The sequence below is a fragment of the Denticeps clupeoides genome, chromosome 1, assembly GCF_900700375.1.
Source record: "Denticeps clupeoides chromosome 1, fDenClu1.1, whole genome shotgun sequence".
NCBI classification, from domain to species: Eukaryota; Metazoa; Chordata; class Actinopteri; order Clupeiformes; family Denticipitidae; genus Denticeps; species Denticeps clupeoides.
In genome coordinates, this window is record NC_041707.1 from 330,966 (window position 1) to 353,303 (window position 22,338).

Sequence of the window (22,338 nt, forward strand, 5' to 3'; positions counted from 1 at the left end):
GTGACCCACAATGCACCTCAACAGTTTTCTTCATCTCACCTGCAGCAGACTGTCCACAGGCTCCTGTCTCTCTATCTCTCCTATATCTCTCTCTGGGTTCTTGTCATCTTTACAAGATTCGCAAGTTCTCATTGTCTTTTTAAGTCATCCGTAATCTGATTTATGTCATCTTTGCAGGGTTCTCCAGGTTCTCATCATTGTTGCTGGGTTCTCCAGGTTCTCATCATCTTTACAGTTTTTTTGGGGGGGGTTTCTTTATCTTAGCAGGGTTCTCCAGGTTCTTCGCAGGATTCACCAGGTTTTTCTGTCATCTTTGCAGGGTTTTCCAGGTTCTCATCATCTTTGCAGGGTTCTCCAGGTTCTCATCATTGTTGCTGGGTTTTCCAGGTTCTCATCATCTTTACAGTTTTTTGGGGGGGGTTTTCTTTATCTTAGCAGGGTTCTCCAGGTTCTTCGCAGGATTCACCAGGTTTTTCTGTCATCTTTGCAGGGTTTTCCAGGTTCTCATCATCTTTGCAGGGTTCTCCAGGTTCTCATCATTGTTGCTGGGTTCTCCAGGTTCTCATCATCTTTACAGTTTTTTTGGGGGGGGTTTCTTTATCTTAGCAGGGTTCTCCAGGTTCTTCGCAGGATTCACCAGGTTTTTCTGTCATCTTTGCAGGGTTTTCCAGGTTCTCATCATCTTTGCAGGGTTCTCCAGGTTCTCATCATCTTTGCAGGGTTCTACAGGTTCTCACCATCATTGCAGGGTTCTCCAGGTCATTGCAGGGTTCTTCGCAGGGTTCTCCAGCTGCTATGTGATTGGTGTCACCAGCTGCTATGTGACTCCACCCCTCCCCCACGTCTGACACCGGCCCCTCCCCCGCCCTTCCACCCATTTTCTTTTACTTTCTTCGTCTTTCTTCATCCTTTTTGTGAATGAGAGCTGAATAATTCACCATAAATGGCCATAAAGAGGAAAAAATGGAGAAAGAAGAAAAGAAAAAAGCCTAAAAGCCAAAACCTCAACCTGGGACTGCAGGCTCAAGTCCTCCATGTGTGTGTTTCTGTGATTTCTTCTAGTGTTTGAACATTTGTATGTGTGTTGTGTATTGTGTGTGTGTGTGTGTGTGTTGCTAAGGGATTCCTGGTGGAATTTCTTTTTTTTAATCTTCTGTGCCTGTAATATACGAGTTGCTCAGAAGATTAAAGCTTTTGATTACAGCAGCTCAGATTTGTGTGTGTGTGTGTGTGTGTGTGTGTGTGTGTGTGTGTGTGTGTAAGGGGGGAACACTTGGATGGTAGGAGGGCGGGGTGGAGATTTATTGGAATCTGGGGGGGGCATTATTCTGTGTGTCTGTGTGTGTGTGTGTGTGTGTGTAACAGGTGCGGTTGTCAATTTGAATTTTTAACATAGCACTTCTGCACTCTGGCAGAATTTGAGTGTGTGTACAGTGTGTGTGTGTGTGTGTGTGTGTGTGCTGATGGAGGATGTGGCTTTGAACTGGCTTCCTGTAGCCTTGCTATGACGTACGAGAGGGAGGAGTCACTGTGAGTGTGTGTGAGTGTGTGAGTGTGTGTGTGGGGGGGGGGGAGCTGTCAGGACGCTGTGAGCAGAAGGCAGAACAGGCAGTCAGGGCGCGTCTGTGTGCGTGTGTGTGTGTGCGTGCGTGTGTGTGTGTGTGTGTGGACGAGCGTGTGTGTTTTTTGCGAGAGGTCGTATGTACTGTGTTCTACTTGACTGGACAGCTTTGGCCTCACTGGCGAAACACACACACACACACTTGTGATCTTCACCTCGTGGCGACGTGTTTCCCTTGAAGAGTGAAGCTCCAGAAAAACAGAATTTCATCTGTCAGAAGGGTGAGTTCACACACACACACACACACACACACACACAAGTGATCAGCAACTGCATAAATCAAGTGTGTTTATTTCCCTCGCCACACCATAAACGCGACGCGGTTGTCGCTGTGTGTGTGTGTGTGTGTGTGTGTGTGTCTGTGTCTCGTGCACAGATGCTGCCTGCACGTCACAATGAATTACTGGTGGATGGAAGCTGGAAAAATGCAGACATCACAGCGAGCCAGTTTGTGTGTGTAAGAGAGAGAGTTTCTATAAATTTCGGTAAACATTCCACTATCGCTCAGTCTGTGTGTGTGTGAGAGTGTGTGTGTTTGTGTGTGTGTCTGTGGTGGGGGGTGGAGGGATGGATGCTGAGGAGAGAGAGAGAAGTGAAGAACAGGATTCCCTTGAATATTTTTCATCTGTTGAGATCGGATGCTGTGTGTGTGTGTGTGTGTGTGTGTGTGTGTGTGTGTTGGCCTTTTTAAAATGCAACTGTCTAGCTTGTTAGCTAGCAAGCAGAACGCACCACAAACACACACCAACAGAAATATAGAAACACTTATTTACATGCATGTTTATGCATGTGTGTGTGTGTGTGTGTGTGTGTGTGTGTGTGCGTGTGTGTGTTTGCATGCACAGCTGTGCTCTGAAACAGACCTTCATTGAAATCTGCCTCCAATTTCCACTTTTTCCACAAGAGAGAGCAGCAGTAAGAGGAAAAGTTTAAGACGGGAACATTACACACACAGGGTGTCCTGCCAAGTCCGGGTCGGGAGGGACGTCCTGCCTCAAGTGGACGAGCTGAAGTATCTCGGGGTTCACGAGTGAGGGAAGAAGGGAGCAGGAGATCCTCACCTACGGTCATGAGTAATGACCGAAAGAACAAGATCGAAATGACTTTCCTCCGTAGGGTGAAAGTGAAGTGATTGTCATTGTGATACACAGCACGGCACACAGTGCACACAACAAAATGTGTCCTCTGGCGGCGGATCGCAGCCTTCGAGCTCGGACATTTGGGACGGATTCAGAGTAGAACCGCTGCTCCTCCACATCGAGAGGAGCCAGTTGAGGTGGTTCGAGCATCTGGTCAGGATGTCTCCTGGACGCCTCCCTGGGGACATGTTTCAGGCATGTCCTGCCGACAGGACACGCTGGTGAAATTATATCTCCAGTCTTGGGGTCCTGCTGGAGGAGCTGGGGAGAGGGCTGTCTGGGGTTCCCTACTTGGGATGCTGCCCCCGGACCCGGATAAGCGGAGGAAACACAGAATTAATGCAAAGACAGCATTTGTAGTTTCATTACGGGGTGGAAGTGTATAAGTCCCAGGTTCAAACCCCACTCACTACCACTGTGTCTTTGAGCAAGACACTTAACCCTGAAGCTTGAGTGTCTCCAGGGGGACTGTCCCTGTACCTATTGATTGAAAGGTGTTCTGGATAAGAGCGCAAACGTAAATCCTTATCGGGCACGATGATGGGTAAACATCCATCTTACTGGTGTACATTACTCTGTCTCAGCTCTGGAAGTCACCTGTGGAACCATTTTCTTACGATGCTCCAATATGAAATAATGTGTGGAAGAGACACACATTTCCATCCTTCCATCCTAAAAAAAAAACAAAAAATCGGTTTCTGGTGAAGCCGTCCTTTTTTATTTGGAGGCAGGATCTTAAATTGCAAAAATCTGTTTGTGTTTTGATTATTTGATTTATATGATTTTCTACGATGTGTGGAAATTGGTCCTTTTCAGGAATTTTACTGCAGAGTTGGATTCATCTGTAATGTACTGCCTCTGCTCACGTGTTCAAAAGAAACGTTCATACAATCGATGTTTCTTTAAAATAGAAACCAATCAATTTGATGCTTATAACATGTCCATATAGAGCAGTTAGCTGTAAAAAATAATGTCATTATCAATATTTTTATACAATTTTATACATGTATACATTTTTGAACAATGACAGTAGCCTAGTGGGTAACACACTCGCCTATGAACCAGAAGACCCGGGTTCAGCCCCACTTACTACCATCGTGTCCCTGAGCAAGACACTTAACCCTGAGTGTCTCCAGGGGGGACTGTCCCTGTAACTACTGATTGTAAGCGTCTGATAAATGCTGTAAATGTAAATTTAAATGAAAAATCCTGCATATTTTGTCCAGAGACCATGTCCTTGTCTTTTAACACAACACACCTTGTCACTTCTGGTTCCAACATTCTTCCGTTCTCATCTACTCATCGGTGGCAATTTTACTGCAAACTTCCAGGTTTCAACAATGTCATTGGATAATGTCACATTCTTTTATTTCCGTATCGTATAATAAAAACGAACCCAATAAAATAGGTGGTTTTTGTTCTTGGAATTTAAAATGAAAATCCATTGTGTGTCACATACATGGACAGTCATTGTCGAGTTTAAAGGTGAAATTCCAGATGCCTGAAGGTTTGGGGTATTTGGAATTGTTCATAATTTCCGCACCTTGAATAAGGACCTTTTTTATCTGAAGAAAAGTAACTAAAAATGCTGATCCAGCTACCAGACCATGGGAACAACTTTTCCCGACTACTTTTCCCAGGTCTTGGTCACTGTTGTCCCATATTTTCTGCACTTTTTGATGCCTGCCTTGCCTGTGTTGCTTGGTTAGTCCAGTGTAGTGGATCGACTGACTGATTCCTTTCAGCAAGCAGATGCGTTTAATTTTCAGTGTAAACTGTGCAGCAACATCCGGCGAAGGACCCAAATCAGAGTGTGGTGGAACTGCTTTCTAAAACGTCACTTCCTGTTTGCACTGAGCAGTGGCAGACATCTCAGTGTTCAAGATGGCATCGGGGGTGTTTATAATACTTCAGATTTTGGGATTTGGCATCAATTCACAGCAGGAATTATAGCCAGAGGTGTGGTCAGTGTTGGGCTGCTCCCTCACTCCTGTGCGTGTATGAGTGAAATAAGAAGATGTTCATTGTGTGATTTATTAAATGTGTGTCTTTCTCTCTGTGATCTGATGATGGTGGTGGTCTTGGCCACTGCAGAGCATTGCATGGCACGTGCATGATGTTAAATCTCATTTCAAATTTGGATTTTGTGCATAAATGTGAAACTTGGGGGTTAAATTTGAAACTTTTGACAGCTCTCAACATGAGTAAATGTGAACATGAGATGAGATGACCAGAAAAGGGGTTCTTGTAGAACCCTGTGGACCAGCGGATGAGGATTTAATTGCTACGTTAGATGATGACAGTCAGCATTAATCTATCATTTGTGGTATAACTGGTGTCCAGTCACTAAGGGTATAGATCATATCAAGGTATCAAGGTTGACTTGTTTGCTTTAGTAAACTGTGCCACATTTGATCTGTTTACAGAAAGGAAGGAGAAAAGAAAAGAGACAATGTTTTGTGTGATGGTGATAATGATTCTGTTTCACAGAGGAACTGATAGAACAGCGAAGTTACAACCGCAGTTTTGTATTAACTTTGCGCCACACTGATTTGCTGTTTATGCTGATCAGTAGCTCATGTGGCTTTGGTTTCCATTATGGCCAGTGTCATATTGACCAGTTTCCCCATCAGAATGTTGGAATTAAAGCGCCTGATAACCTGCATGTTGGTGTTGGTAGTGGGTGTGGTCATGTTCACTAAGAATTGAAGCGCCTGATAACCTGCATGTTGGTGTTGGTAGTGGGCGTGGTCACGTTGACTGGAATTGAAGCACCTGATAACCTGCATGTTGGTGTTGGTAGTGGGCGTGGTCATGTTCACTAAGAATTAAAGCGCCTGATAACCTGCATGTTGGTGTCGGTAGTGGGCGTGGTCACGTTGACTGGAATTGAAGCACCTGATAACCTGCATGTTGGTGTTGGTAGTGGGCGTGGTCACGTTGACTGGAATTGAAGCACCTGATAACCTGCATGTTGGTGTTGGTAGTGGGCGTGGTCATGTTCACTAAGAATTGAAGCGCCTGATAACCTGCATGTTGGTGTCGGTAGTGGGCGTGGTCACGTTGACTGGAATTGAAGCACCTGATAACCTGCATGTTGGTGTTGGTAGTGGGCATGGTCATGTTCACTAAGAATTAAAGCGCCTGATAACCTGCATGTTGGTATTGGTAGTGGGCGTGGTCATGTTCACTAAGAATTGAAGCGCCTGATAACCTGCATGTTGGTGTCGGTAGTGGGCGTGGTCACGTTGACTGGAATTGAAGCACCTGATAACCTGCATGTTGGTGTTGGTAGTGGGCATGGTCATGTTCACTAAGAATTAAAGCGCCTGATAACCTGCATGTTGGTATTGGTAGTGGGCGTGGTCACGTTGACTAGAATTGAAGCACCTGATAACCTGCATGCTGGTGTTGGTAGTGGGCGTGGTCACATCTGTGTACAAGAGTATTAGGAGTGTAGAGAACAGAGGGAAATAGAGGAGATGGACCCTGAGCTACATCTGGGTGTGTCACATAATGACAGGAGGGTTTAAATCCTCCAGAATGTGAAAGCAGGGATGTGAGGGCTGTCAATCATGCCCACAGGCTCCTCCCTTTTAAACATAAAAAAACATAATTAAAGTTCATTTTCTGAGTATCAGGAATATTAACACCAACAAATAGGCTGGCTGGTAGGGGTGCTGAAATTACTTTATTTTTTACTTTACTTTTACTTTTACTTTTACTTTTACTTTTACTTTACTTTACTTTACTTTACTTGGCAGATGCTTTTATCCAAAGCGACTTACAAGAGGAAGACACCAGCAATTCTCATTCAGTTTCTATAGATCCCTGATAATGGCGAACTTGTCAGGAATAGAACAGTAGCGAGCCAATTTAAATTGAGAGGTTTTTCTCTCTTATAATCTTATAACTGATGTATTGTGATGCAGACATGAACAGAATAGAAATTTGTTGAACTTTGACCATTGCGCAAATGACGTTTTTTACATGACCAAAAGAATCGAAGTGGGAAAGAAGCTGAGCTTAAAAAAAGCTGAAAAACTGAGAGAACATTTCATGACGAGTCCTTGTAAATAGAAGATCTGAATTGCGTGGGTGTTTTCCCGTGTGACAGACGGAATGTGTATCTGGTCAGAATTTCAGCTCTGCTGGCAAGGCCAGATGGGACTTGTGTGTCGAAGATTCATTTGAGCAGAAGGACCCTGATAGAAGGACATGCGGATGCAGTGCATGCGTTGTGTGCATCTTCTGTTGACGGCCATGTTGGTGTGTAGGCCAATGTGTGTGTACAGCTGTATGTTTGAAAATGTTCCAAATTATTATACATGGTTTCTCATGGTATTTTTCCCCCAGGATCACTGTTGCCAACTAAGCGACTTTGTTTTTTAGATGTAGTGAAAGTGGTGGCCTGACAGGTAAGGAAGTAGACTCGATATGCAAATTAGCATATGACATTATCTGGTGGCTTTTGGTGTAAATTTTAGCTACTTCATGTAATGGAACTTCATTAATTCTACTACTATTAAAAACTGTTCTGGGATCTGCTCTAACATCCGACACCACCACACAAGTTCAAGTCATTTTAATATCTCTTAACACAGTAACAATAACCGGGGTTTCCAACTCTAGTCTGCAGGGGCCCAGCAGAGGACGCACGTGTTCCTGAAATGAATAACTCTACAAATCAAATTCTCTCAAACAACAAAGGAAAATAATCTTCAGAAGCGGGACGAACCTTTTTCCCTGTAGAGAGAATAAAAAGAAAAGTGGAAATGGCTTCTTGCAGGCAACGCACATCACCATGGCAACTGAGTACATCTTCCAAAACATGAGAAGAATCACCAAAGGCATTTATTTGGTCTGTGTTGCTATGGCAACCACTTAACCCTTAACAGAAAAACAAACCAGCTGAGCTGCAGTTATTTATTGCTGCACTTTATTACAACACACACACACACACACACACACACTAAGAAATCAAGTGTTCGGGTGTTCTGTGCAGCTGTACTTCATGCTCTCTCGTTGGGTTTATGACCCCTGGAACAAACCGTTAGCAGAGTGTGTGTGTGTGTGTGTGTGTGTGGTGGCCTTGTGGGAGTAGGTGTGAAGAGGATCCGTACACTCTGCGTATGTGTGAGTGCAAAGTTTCCGTGTGGTTGTGAGGAGATGTGTGTTTAGGGAGTGTGTGTGAGAATGTGTGTATGGTTTGAGGGGTGTAGCTGTGGCGGGTAAATGCTCCCTTGATAGAGTCCTGCTGGCCATCCGGGCTCCTCTACAGGGGGCAGATTTGGGGAAAGGGCAGACATATGGCTTCCTCTCCAGGAGACGAGATCAAAGTTAAACACACAAGCTCACACGTGTGCACACAGTGCTGATATTTGCCTTGATCACCATGTGGTGTTAGCAGCGCTGCAGTGAGGTGACGTTTTCTTCACTTCCATAAAAGGTCAAGGAAGAAAACATCATGTTCGAATGTATTCATTATCGAGAAACTTCAGATTCGGAAAAGAAACCAGCGGATTCCGCGGTTCGGGATCAGAGGTGGACGGTACTTCAGGGTTCTAGTATTTTTCTTGGGGAACTTCTAACTTTCATTTCAGTACATTTGAAAGACGAATATCACATTTCTATCAAGGGTCTCATCACTCGTTACTCAATCAGCAGGGTCACATCATGTCTGATGTTACATCTGTAATAATAAAATGAAGTTCAACACCGGTACTGCATTTCTGCGCCACGAGACGATGGACTGAGGTTGGTCGGGTCGGGTTTTTTACACCGGATTACTGTAACTCCCTTCTAGCTGGTCAGAAGGTCATCCGACCTCTACAACAGCACCTTCTCCAATTCTCCCACACCACCTCCACTGGCTCCCAGTATCTAAACCCCCTTCCTTCCCGCATTTAAAATACTGATGCTGGCCTACAACGCCAAACATGGAGTAGCAGCATCCTACCTCACAGCCCTTATTACACCTCGCACTGCACCTGGTATACTACTCGCCTCCAGTAGCTGCGCTCCGTCCAGCTGGGATAAAACAGCGGTTGGGTTAGCGCGACAGTGACAGGTGCGTGTCAGTGTGAGATCTGAACTCCTGCTGTGGTGTCACACACACATCAGTCATCAGCGCAGCGTGTGTGTTTGTGTGTGTGTCTATTCCACCTGATGCTCCCTGATGGTTGCCGGGAGTCAATTAATTCTCCTGAATAAAACACTTTAATGACGAATACACTCCTAATATGTACTCTTGATCTATAACACACTAAGAGACGGAGACAGACAGTTGTGTTTTCTGGTAATGATAAGAGAGCATGATATTTGACATCTGAGATCAGAAGACGTCCAGAGATGAAGGAACCAGCATGGTTCTGCATTCCATGCTCTCCATTCTTTTTTGGGTGGTGTAATGAAAGTGAAAACCTTTTGACTTTGTGCTTTTGTTTCCTCCGCTCCAGGGGGACTGTCCCTGTAACTACTGATTTTGATAAATGACAAATGTAAATGTAAGTTTATTTTGACCAATGGCATGATGTTGGGCCATCACGTTTCAGGTGCATGCTGGGAGGCCATGTAAGCAACGTCCTGTCCTTTTCCCCACAGAACTTCCATTGACGAACTGTGCGGGAAGTCAGTGAAGCTCCATGGCGACCAACAACACAGCCAGCATCGCCCAGGCCCGCAAGCTGGTGGAGCAGCTGAAGATGGAGGCCAACATCGACAGGATAAAAGTGAGGCCTGGTCACTCTGTTTCTTTATATGAATAACAAAACTCAAGAATATGAAATAACGCATGTGAGGCCATGTAGCAAAAAGGCAAAAGCAGCAAGTATGATGATGGCAGCATTTCACACTCAACCACCTCCAGTTAGACAGTGTTGATGGTTCTCCAACACTGTTTACAATGACAGTATTTACCAGACGCCCTCATCAGAGGGACCTACTCAGGGACTCATTGTCTCTCTCAGGGACACAATGGTAGTACATGGGGTTTGTTGTTCTGATTGGAATGTCGTTGGCCAAAGAGAACACTTCTTCCAAATGCAGGTTATCAGGCCGAAACCAACACCATTTTGTACCATTTGATGTTAAACGTTGCAAGAGGCACCAAGCTGGTCAGAAATTGGTGGTTTGAGATGTAAAATAAAAATGTACATCAGATACAGAGATTTTTATTCTTTCAAAATTCATTAACACTGATACATTAGCAAAAGATGGTTAGTTACATGGATGGTGGTAGGGTGGTAGTAGCATAATGGGTAACACACTCGCCTATGAACCAGAAGACCCAGGTTCAAACCCCACTTACTACCATTGTGTCCCTGAGCAAGACACTTAACCCTGAGTGTCTCCAGGGGGGGACGGTCCCTGTAACTACTGACTGTAAGTCGCTCTGGATTAGGCCGTCTGATAAATGCCTTAAATGTAAATGTAAGTATTTAAACCTGGCATCAGCCTGGTCAGGAATGAAATACGTCCGACTCAAGAGGACGGTCTCATTAGATACCTGTAGGTGTGTGAACACCAAGCTGGTGTTCTGGTTGGTTTCACTTCTGAGACGTAATGACGGGTGACTCTTGCCCAACACGTCTGTCATGTCCAGGTGTCGAAAGCCGCAGCGGACCTGATGTTGTACTGCGAAGCCCATGCCAAGGAGGATCCCCTCCTCTCCCCAGTACCCGCCTCGGAGAACCCCTTCAGGGAGAAGAAGTTCTTCTGCACCATCCTCTAACCAACCATCCCGGGCACACAGCAGCTGGCGAGCGGCGAATGTTACGGGGGTCGTGGTGGCGTGAGAAGATGTCCCCACATGGCACACACACACACACCCACCGCAGTGTACAGAGTTAAGAATAGAGCATCTGGTAAGCAGTGTGATGCATGTTTTTGAGTGTAAAGGACGTTTTAATTTCGATGGCCCTGCAGCGTCTGCGTAGGATGAAGGTTTTTTTGTTCTGTGGTATCTGGACAGTTTGCTTCGGCGGCAGGTTCTGGCTTGGTTTACTTCTTGACTTGCGCTACTAGCGGCATGTACGTTTGCTGTTTTACAGTTGATTCCCTTTACCTTGAACGCGATGGGTACATGAAATTTTTATTCTTTTAAACTGCATTTTAATGGCTTGTTTTTATGAACACTGATGCATTAGCAAAATATGTGTTTAGGCTTTTTTAAAAGGTTCATATGTTTCTACAGCTAAACTACTATTTTTGTTGTTTCCTGTTTTTACATTTTGTATGAATGTTGTAGCAAGTAAAACTGTGCTGTCAGACTGGTTCATTTTGAGTTGTAAGAATGATTTTAAAAACTGCAATAAAGCAACAATAATACAGTTTAAAAAAAACTAAATCATTACAGAGAAGTAAAGATGAAGACAGATCAATGTTGTTCATCCCTCATGTAAGAACTTCCAGAGACCACAAGGGGGGGGCAGATAACCATTACACACTTTATATCACACCAATATACTGTATATATATTTTTATTATTATTAAGTTATGGCCAATGATTTATTGTTAAAACTATTTATTTTGGCGATATATATTCCTAATCATTTTATGTCATGGTCACTTTTAAGGTAGGTCGGTAGAACTTAATTAATCCCTCCAGGAAATTCCTCAGGGAAATTCAAGAAATATAAAGCTATTTAAGAAATACAATAAATAAATTAGTCTAACCAACTATTAGTCTAAATAGTTGGTTAGACTAATTGTTCTATTCAACCAGCAGTTTGTTCGGATGGGGTCCATATTTTAGAAGATGTCATTGTGATACACTGCAGCACAACACATGGTGACACACGGTGCTCTGGGAGAAGTGTGTGGGGACCGTTGGCAATTCAGGATTTGTAGTCCGATTCCTTACCTGCTAGGCCACTGTGTGGAAACCCTTTCTAAAACCCGAGACTGTTGTGAACATCCATTGTTAAAGCATCGATCCACCTCATCCCATGGACGCCCCTGCAGGCCTCACTTGGTGTCACACTCGGGCCAGGCTTCAGTAATTTATACTCCAGCGCTTCTCCCAGCCCCTGGGGTTTGCTGGAGTTATACATTCCACCTCCAGTCATCACTCCCTACAAGACTTTCACGTGTTCTACTTAAGCAAACCATTGCACTTTACCTTGTTCTTGCACTTATATTCATTTTTGTGTCCCAAATGTTGATCTAAAAACTTTTATCAATAAATATGGTTTTGTTAGCTTGTCTAGTTGAGCCAAGTCTCCCAGCTTCCTTATGAGGTTGGACAGAAGCTGAGACGCTGGCACAGTGTTTATCTTCACACAGATGTCCGGGGTCGCGTCCGAGCTGCTGCAGGCCCTCGCTTGGCTCCGATGTTCATTACTGACTCAGGCCTTATCGGCAGCTGGGCGCGGCCTCCGGCGAGGTCTGTCCTTGTTCTCGTGGTGAAGCACAGCTGGCATCCATCAGAGCTCGCTGTGTGAACAGCGGCGGAGGGGCAGGCTAGGCTTCCAAACCCAGCAGTTCTCTGACCTATAACCTGATACTACAGCTCAGCGAGTGTAAGTTGTGAAATTTTATATTTATATTTAAAGCATTGGGCAGATGCTATTTGTATATATACACACACACATGCACACACACACATTCACACGTACATATAATACAGGTACAGATACAGTTACACGTACATATAATACAGGTACAGTTACATTTACATATAATACAGATACAGTTACACGTACATATGATACAGATATAGTTACAGTTACGTGTACATATAATACAGGTACATTTACATGTACTTATAATACAGATACAGTTACACTTACATATACCCGTCACTCTAGGATTTTGTAGTTAACTTTTGTGATCATTGAGATATAAAACTCTTGAAGTTGTGGCAACTTTAGTAAAAATCTCATTTGTTTCAATTAATACATAATTTACACAGGTGCAGTGGTGGCGCAGCGGCTAAGGAAGCGGCCCCGTAATCAGGGTGATGGGTTAAATGTAGAGGACAAATTTCACTGTGTGCACTGTGTGCTGTACTGCTGTGTATCACAAGTGACAGTCACTTCACATAAATTCTGATTATGCTATTTCATATTGTTTATTTAAATAAATGCACTGGTACACTTTTTTAATAGCACAGTACCAATTTTCTAAGTAAATTTATGTAAGATGCCTTTAAGTATTGACTAAACGTTAAGGTTTTTATCTTACATTTAGAGCATTCTTTTCCAGAGTGACTTACAATCAGTAGTTACAGGGACAGTCCCCCCTGGGATTTGAACCTGGGTCTTCTGGTTCATAGGCGAGAGTGTTACCCACTAGGCTACTGCCACCATCTTACGTTTTAAGTTCTTTAGTGACTCCGCTGTTCTAATAGAAATTGATACCACCACCTCATCTCCAAGATGGAGAAGAGTCTAGTTACATGCTTACATTCATACCTTGAGAGATGGTGGTACCAGTGGAGCTGTGCTGGAGGATCTGAGAGATGGAGGTGTGGAGCGAGGACCGATGAGAGATATGAAGTATCTTCCTTGGCTTTGTAGGCCATCATCAGTAAATTTGAATTTGATACGAGGGCAGCTACAGGAAGTCAGTGGAGGGAACGTAGCAGTGGGTGGTGTGGAAGAATTTGGGAAGGTTTTGCTGCAGTGTACTGGATCAGCTGGAGAGGTAGAGTAGCACTAAGAGGAAGACAAGCCAGGAGTGAGTCCAGTTTGGAGATGACCAGAGATTGAACATGGACCTGAGAAGAGTTGGTAGAAATGGACGAATCCTCAAATGTTGTAGAGAAGGAATCAATATGAACAAGAGAGATTGGAAATGTAAGATGAGTTGGAGAGAGAATTGTCCATGGTTACCCCAATCCATTTTGGTAAGAGGGTGGCAGAGGGAGAGATTGGGATATTTTGTCCAGGTAGATTTTAAGGTCCTGTTGTGGGGAGGAATCAGCAGGTATGAGTTCTAAACACTGTAACTGTACATTGTGCTGTGACATTGGTCTCCAGCATAGGAGTGTCATTCAGGAGTCTTGGTGACACGCAAGTGTTAGTTGGGCCCGGCCAGGGCTCCCTTGTCGCTTGGAATTTGATTCTAATCTCTGCTGTTCAAGGCGTGTGTTTGTTTAGAGGTCACATACTCCATTTTATCATTGAAGAATCGCAATACTGCCATAAACACGGCATCTTTTAATGTTACTGTGTAGAATTTCCCCCAGAATGTCCTCCAGTGGTGGCCAAGCAGGTAAGGAAGTGGTCCCGTAATGGGAAGGTTACCGGTTTGAATCCCAAAAGGCCAGTGGTGCCACTGAGGTCCCCTTGATGAAGGTACCGTCCTCATACCCTGCTCCCCGGGCACCTGTCATGCCCACTCACCAAGGGTGATGGTTAAATACAGAGGACATGTTTAACCGTGTAACCCTGTGCTATGCTGCACTGTTTCACAATGACATTCACTTGTAAAAAAGACCATGTGGTGTGGGAGAAGAGAATAGAGTGTGTAGAAAAACTCTTTCTCCCTCCACACAAAGCACTGTATTTAACCACTCCAATTTGATGTTACCTGGCAGAAAGAGGCATGGCACAATAGAGGTTAAAAATGAACAGTTTCTAGTTTATTAACACCGGTAAATAATTATTGTAGTTACATGTGAATATTGAATGTAAAAAGGTACCAAGGTTACAGATCAAATAAAAATGAGAAGAAAGAAAGAGGGAGAAGAGAAAAAGAGGGGGAGAGAAAGACTCAGAAGCCTTCCAGCTTCCGATGGAAAACCCCCTGAGCAAGAAAGCTCAGAGTCCCCTTTTCCACATGTGAGCAGACCTTTATACCCCTGGCCTACAGGAAGTTGTCACTGGCCTACAGGAAGTTGTCACTGGCCTACAGGAAGTTGTCACTGACCAATCAGAACCTGTTGTTTCTGATGTAACGCCGCCGGTGCCTCCCATTTTTGGAAGACAAAGAGGGTGGGCGGTCCTGATGGCTGACACTTCACACGTTGCCGTCAGACAAAAGGCATGTAAAACAGAGGTGCCGAATCTTCACGCACAACCATCCACACAGGAATGACACACCTCCCCCTGCAGACAGCTGTTATGCAACACAAAAGCAGGCTCACGTGATGTCCATCCTTGTGATGACGGTGGTTAAGATGTTGAGGTGGGATGAGATCAGGATGTTTTCACATCGCAGCATGGCAGCAGAGGGCACTCTTTCAGAACTGCACTACTCCCGTGTGACCACAAGGTGTCCCACTTGCCAGGGGGATCTGCAGTCCAGCCTTCCTTTTCTCCAGCATCACTTGTTGAACATGCGGTCAGATGCCCTCCCCACAGCAGGACCCAGATCAGCTCTGGTCGCTCACTCAGCTCGGAGTCAGGTTACAGCTGTCGATATGTTATTAATTTAGCCCATGCCGGTGGCATTGGTGTGACATTGAGCCACTGCTCCGCTCTGCACAGTGACAGGTGACGGCCCAGGGCTGCCTGAGAGCCTGGCTCTGTCACTGCCACCAGGTCCCCAGAAGTGTACTCACATACAGCTTAGTATCATGAAATAATTCTGTAGATACCAGGGCCTTGAATAACAGAGGATAAAACAAGCACCATTCTGACACTGCGGTCATTGAGTCTGTCCTGTGCTCCTCCATCACCGCCTGGTATGGAGCAGCCACTAAACAGGACAGGATCAGACTGCAGCGGACTGTACGGTCAGCAGAAAGGATCACTGGTGCCCCCCTGCCCTCCATCCAGGACCTGTACCTCTCAAGATCCAGGAAAAGGGCAGGAAAAATCCTCTCAGACCCCTCAAACCCTGGTCACAGGCTCTTTGACCTGCTGCCCTCTGGCAGACGTTATAGAAGCCTGCAGACCAGGACCAGCTTCTTCCCCCTCGCCATCTCCCTCCTAAACAGCTGATACTGTAAATCACCTCCATCATTGCACACTGCACTTTATGTTCACTTGTATATAAGATTTAGTTTGTTTTTTGCCTATTTATTCATAAAAAGTAGATATAGTTATTTATAAATCACAAACAATCCACAACTTGGACAATAACACCACACCCTTGCACATTGTTGTTGACGTTGTTGATTGTTGTTGTTGCTGTTGTTGTTGTTTTTTCCTACATTGTACTTGAGAGACACCATCTACCGGAACCAATTTCCTTGTATGTACTTGCACTTACTTGGCCAATAAATACGATTCTGATTCTGATTCTGATGAAGGAGAGCGTTGCCAGGAAAACATCTGGACAGGAACCAGTGAGGAACCCATCCTTCTCTGCTCAGAATGATCTCTGTTCTCATATAAGATTAGATAAGATAAGATCAACCGGAATGTGAATCCAATGCAGTTTAATACATCTTATGTAGGTGACCAGAGGCAAAAATGAATTGTTTATGACTAATCAGCAGTATTTATCTGATTTTACTGTATTGATACTGGTGTAAATATCCAGTATGACAGGGCGGATGGTAACCAGGGACACGGATGTCACGTCATAATGATGTATGATGGCAAAGACTTTGTGGGATAATCAAGGTAAACAGAATGATTCTTCAGTTGCCACGGAGACTTTTTCCTAATAATCCAGGTTACCACGGTGATGCAGCTGAAGGGGTCGTGATGATGAAAGCAGAGATGGGGGTGGGGTGCAAAATAGATTGTAATATATATAAATATTACATATTACATTGTTGTTTACATGTTGTTTATATTTATATATACATACACACACTCACACACACATTAACTTGGTCAGATATACGTCTGTGTGTATTTGAATAAACGCTTTACTGACGTCTGACCGCTGACCAGAGAGCAACTTCTTATTATTGACAGCGAGGTAGATGAAGGAAGGGAGGTTTCTATGGAAACAGGGGTTCCTCACCTGAAGATGTCTGAACAGGGTTTTCTGAAAGGTTGATTCCCCTTTCTCTCTCTCTCTCTCTCTCTCTCACACACACACACACACACACACACACATGAATAGGGTCAAGGTTGATGTAATATATCGGAGCAGAAACAAGGGAGCGAATGCACGTCTGCATTTACATTTACAGCATTTACCAGACGCCCTTATCCAGAGCAACTTACAACCAGTAGTTACAGGGACAGTTCCCCCCTGGAGCAACTTAGGGTTAAGTGTCTTGCTCAGGGACACAATGGTAGTAAGTGGGATTTGAACCCGGGTCTTCTGGTTCATAGGCGAGTGTCTTACCCACTAGGCTACTACCACCCACGTCTGAACAGAAACCCTACAAATCTGTACAAAAAAAAACTCACCTGCTATACATGGGTTCTCGGAAACTGACTCTCATTATTAAAGGTTTTACCCGCACCCCAATTTGAAATGAATATATTGTGACTGGGGAGTCGGTCTAACGAAAGAAATTGAAGCTCTTTAGCAAGAAAAATCCACAATTATGACCAAGGCGCCCTTATTCATTACCAGATCTCACCAATGCATTATGGATAAAATTCTTCTCAGAAATTATGGCCGCGCTGGCCCACTTTAGGCCTTAATGAAAACTTTAATGTGTTGCTAATGCTCGGGAGGGGAGGGGACGGGGACAGTCCCAGACGCTTTTAACCTCATCACAGCGTCTTCCTGCTCAGTGTTGGAATCATTTTTGAATATTTTCGAGCGCTCCTCGCCTCGTACACTTCTCTTGTCCATGTTGTGGATTCTGCCGCCATTCATTACGGTCCAATCATGGCTGACGAGTCTCACGTCAGCTCGGAGAAATGAAACATGACTGAAGGTCACCGTAACCAGTGGCTGTCTGAGAGGATTACGGTGACAGCGCCTTTCACCATATCATGCTAGTATTAGAGGGGCGAGTTTCCAAAATCACGTATTATTATTTTATATCATGTTCTGTCAATTAATTAAAAAAAGAGTTGAATGTGGGCTACTGTTACAAAATGAAGTGAAAGTGATTGTGAAACACCACAGCACACGGTGACACGGTGAAACGTATCCTCTGTATTTAACCATCACCCTTGGTGAGCAGTGGGCACCCGGGGAGCAGTGTGTGGGGACGGGACCTTCATCAAGGGGACCTCAGTGGCACCTTGGTGGATCGGGATTCGAACCGGCCGCTTCCTTAACCGTTAGGCCACCACTGGCCCTTTAAAATAATATTCTCGGTACTTCGCTACGTTCAGCAACACTCGACTCGGTACTTTTTTAAACCGTTTATATGCTTTACTTTTGCCAGACTGATGCCACCAGTAGATCTAACACGTTTCACTAGTCATACGTATTCATACAATAATCACATGACACCGTTTCACCAATCAGACGTAGCCATGCAGTCACATGACCACAAGAACCGGGGCGGCACAGCGACACAGACACGGAATTAAAAACGTCAGATGCGACCGTCACCAGAGCTAAAACCTACAGAAAGAATCCAGAATCCCGGTATTTCATATTGACGCTTTTAGTGTTTTAAACATTGTGTTTAATGGCACCATAAATCAAGTAGAATTCTATATATTTTCTGTAGAGGAAGGAATTCATATTTAGTCCATTTCTTTAATAGGTTATTATTATTATTATTATTATTATTAGGAAAAACCAGAATTAGCACATTTATATTTTTTATGTCTGAATAAATTAATGAGGTAATTAATAACCACACAGTGACTCAGTACATGAGTAGTCTTGTCACTTGTCATACTTTTGTACTCTTACTTGAGTAATTTTTTGCATGACCACTTTTTACTTGTACTTGAGTATTATTATTTTGGAGTAACACTACTCATTCTTGAATAAAAGTTTCTTCTCTGCTCTACCCACCTCTGATCGTAGAGATCTTTATTTCATTATTAAAATAAATATTGCTTATAATACTGTACAGGTTTCAGTGTTGTTGAGAACCCGCCATGCAGAAGCATGTCAGATATTATAAACTTATAAAAAATGTGACATTGGATAATTAGTAAAGTCAGATGCAGGGGACACGAAGGTCTGATGACTGACACATGGGTCTCCGTCACCCCAGGTTCATACTGACCCCGGAACAGCCCACCAACATGCGCCTGTTACAACCCACAATACACACACACACACAAGCACTCATCATCACACCGTCTGTAAGAGATGTGTGTGTGTGTGTTGAGGGGAGGAAAGATATTCAGGCTGCACTTTACAAAACAAGCAGTTCATCAACGTAATGATGGGTCCGGCTTTAGCAGCGCTGCCAAGGAGAGTGGTGATACGCACACACAGCCGCAGCTATAATGAGGGTAAAGAAGATGTAATTGTCTGCAGGAAGATGAGCTTTCAGTGTGTGTTGACGTATTATTTAGTCTCCATCATCATCATCTGTGATTTTCTCTCTCCATATTTTACTCCCCACGGGGGATCAGAACGATTGGTTAAATACTCCGGTCTCCCGGGGGTCTTTAAAATTCGCAACGCACTGCGACACACAACAGCTTCTGGCATTTTGTCCACGTACAATCCACCGAAGTTGGAGTTTCCATGGAGAAGCTGTGGAGTCCAACAGCATCCTGCTGGTCCAGAGTCTCCATGTACATCAGGTAGCTGGTTCTCTCGCAAGACAAGATGTTCCACGGGAATCAAAGGTTTTATAAAACTTCTAATGAATTCAACCAAGTCCTTCTATCCAGGACCTGAGGGAGGACAGGTAGAGGTAATAATGCTGGAATGGAGCACTGAGGAGATGCAGGGTCATGCAGGGTCTGGCTAGCTCAGTCTGTAGAGCATGAGACTCTTAATCTCAGGGTTGTGGGTTCGTGCCCCTCGTTGGGCGTGTGTAAATTGAGTTTTATTGTCATTTCAGCTATATACATGTTAGAAAGTAGACATTGTGTCCCTGAGCAAGACACTTAACCCTGAGTGTCTCCAGGGGGGGACTGTCCCTGTTACTACTGATTGTAAGTCGCTCTGGATAAGGGCGTCTGATAAATGCTGTAAATGTAAATTTAATTATTTTATTTATGGTATTTCTATGTATGTTGAACTGGATCAACATTTTGTTATTATTTCTGATGCAATCAAATTAGCATACAGTCAAGATTTGTTGATTTAGACATTTATTTTTGCTTGTTTGTGTCAGGCCAGGCTGGGGGAAGGGCTGTGCTGCAATACACACACACAATATATAATATAATATAATATAATATAATATAATATAATATAATATAATATAATATAATATAATATAATATAATATAATATAATATAATATAATATAATGTTTGTTAACCATATGCATATTCACACTCTTCATATAAAGGATCATTATAATGTAAAAATATGCAAATGTAACCTGATTGAGGGATTGCTAGTGACTATGCACACACATGCACATACACAGACACTCACAAACACACACACAGTATCAGTCACTTTCTGTTTGTGGAAGCAGCTCATCTGCATGTGAAAAATACCTTCAGAGGAAAAAAGAGTTTGATGAGATTGTTGCTAGGCGACATCAGTCAATTCTAATGACTGTCTGTCTGTGACAGTGACACTGTCAAGGAGAGTCTGACAGTCAGAGAGAGAGAGATAAAATGATGACACAGTTATCATTAACAATTCTTTTGGCAAAACACATGTGAGGTGGCTGCATACACACACACACAAACACACAAACACACACACACACACAAACAACACTGTTGAGACTGTAACGTCTACATTTTTCATTTCTGTTATTAAATTAGATTACTCAGGACTGGCCTGCCAGCTCACATCTGCGTTACTGAGGTACATCACCAGGCTTACTGAGCTGTGTGTGTGTGTGTGTGTGTGTGTGTGTGTGTGCGTGTGTGTCCATACATCAGTGACAGTACCTCTGCTGAGCACACATATTTGAATAGTAATGTGGAAGAAACATTCATAAAAGAAGAAAGTCCGCTGGCTCAGTGACCACGCGTCTCACCAGATTTTATCTGCCACTTCAAGCATCTTAGTTTCTGTACAGGGTAAGCCGTGCCTGAAGTGTGTGACAAGACTCCATGTGCCAGATTTTACAATTAAAAATGGGAAAAATACTGAGAGCAAAAGCATGAAATGATTACGTTTCGACCTAAATATACCCGTAAACCAGAACGAGGCATTTACATTTACTCAGGGTGCTGAGGTGAGAACAGAACCCTAAACACACCAGAAACACACAATTTATTTTACAATTTTAAAACTTTAACCTGTGATGTTTCAGTGGCACATGGGATTACACAGCAGCACAGCACACGGTGACACAGTGAAACGTGTCCTCTGCTTTTAAACCTTCTTATTACGGGTCTGCCTCCTTACCCACTGGGCCACCATTACCCCATTTTTAGATCTTCTTCATTCAATCATGAAGGTGAGATGTCAATCCAGTACACTTTTTTGCAAACTTGTCTGATTAATCAGGATTAATCATGATTGGTGCTTTTGCAAAATGTGTAATTATTTAGTTTAAATGTTTAGTTTATTTACAACTGTGGTGGCCTAACGGTTAAGGAAGTGGCCCCGAAATCAGAAGGTTGTGGGTTCGAATCCCGAACCACCAAGGTGCCACTGAGGTCCCCTTGATGAAGGTACCGTCCCCACACACTGCTCCCCGGGCGCCTGTCATTGTGCCCACTGCTCACCAACGGTGACGGTTAAATACAGAGGACACGTTTCACCGTGTGCAGTGCTGCAGTGTTTCACAATGACAATCACGTCACTTTCAACTCTATGATCACTATGAACATTGGCCCAAATATAAGAGTATCTGGTTACAGTAACGCTCCATTTTGCAACTCTGCTGTATTTGCTGTCTAGTTCACCACTTGATGCATCTGGTATTTAGGACAATACTTGCTGTTTGTTGCCAACGATGCAAGTGGCTCTAGATTTTTCTGCCTTCCTTCCCGTTAATGTCCATGTTGTGGAGCATTTTTCTCGCCTTTAAGAACAGATGGCTGCGGTGTGAATATGGTGGCGAAGCCAGCAAGAGTCCCGTGGCTTCACACTGCGTTGCTGACTTTAGGGTTTCCCTTGAATGTAAACTCATTTCAGATAATTGAAGTCGGATGCAGGAAGACTTTTAAAGCCCTGCAGCGCCTCCTGTTCTCTCCTCTTTTTAGCTTTATTTCTCTTACATTCATATTTATAATGTTGCCTGTTGCTTTTTTAAACAGTACATTCTTCTGGTTTTCATTGGTTGAGACCCGTGGGGTGCTATTGGAGACAGAACCCGATGGGATGAAATAAATGTGGCTGACACTTTTACACAAAGCTGCTTACCCAGAGGGTTCCTCCAGCACAGGGTGATGTTGGGGAAGGAAGAATTTCCACAAGCCAATCTTGACCTTGACCTTCGATAAAATGGAAAGTGTATAAACTGGCAGCTAACAAGCAGAAAGCAGAATCTGGCAGAGAACTTGCTCCATTTTGAGGTGGTGCAGTCAGGAGAGATGTTACGACTTGTGTTTGCATGCTGGGCATCAGAACTCTATAAAGAGGCATCAGATAGCAAAGCTCAGTTAAAGCCATTCAATTCAGCAGCTTAGAATAGAGCTTGAGAAATAAAAGAAGTTCACTGGACCGTTTGTAAATGTTCTAAATGTCTTCTGCCTCCACCATTCACTG

General features: G+C 43.8%; 1 protein-coding gene across 2 annotated transcripts; it reads left to right on the plus strand.

Annotated features, from left to right (window-relative positions):
- Positions 1-1,558: 1,558 nt before the first annotated feature.
- Positions 1,559-11,034, plus strand: LOC114800906 (guanine nucleotide-binding protein G(I)/G(S)/G(O) subunit gamma-2). 2 transcript variants are annotated; one of them, XM_028998795.1, is made up of 4 exons: positions 1,559-1,842; positions 9,219-9,266; positions 9,364-9,491; positions 10,364-11,034. In XM_028998795.1, exons 3-4 carry the CDS (start codon positions 9,405-9,407, stop codon positions 10,490-10,492), a joined length of 216 nt encoding a protein of 71 aa, XP_028854628.1. In that variant the 5' UTR covers positions 1,559-1,842; positions 9,219-9,266; positions 9,364-9,404; the 3' UTR covers positions 10,493-11,034. The 2 variants fall into 2 exon arrangements, with proteins under 2 accessions (XP_028854628.1, XP_028854621.1); XM_028998788.1 differs by lacking the exon at positions 9,219-9,266.
- The last annotated feature ends 11,304 nt before the right edge of the window (positions 11,035-22,338 follow it).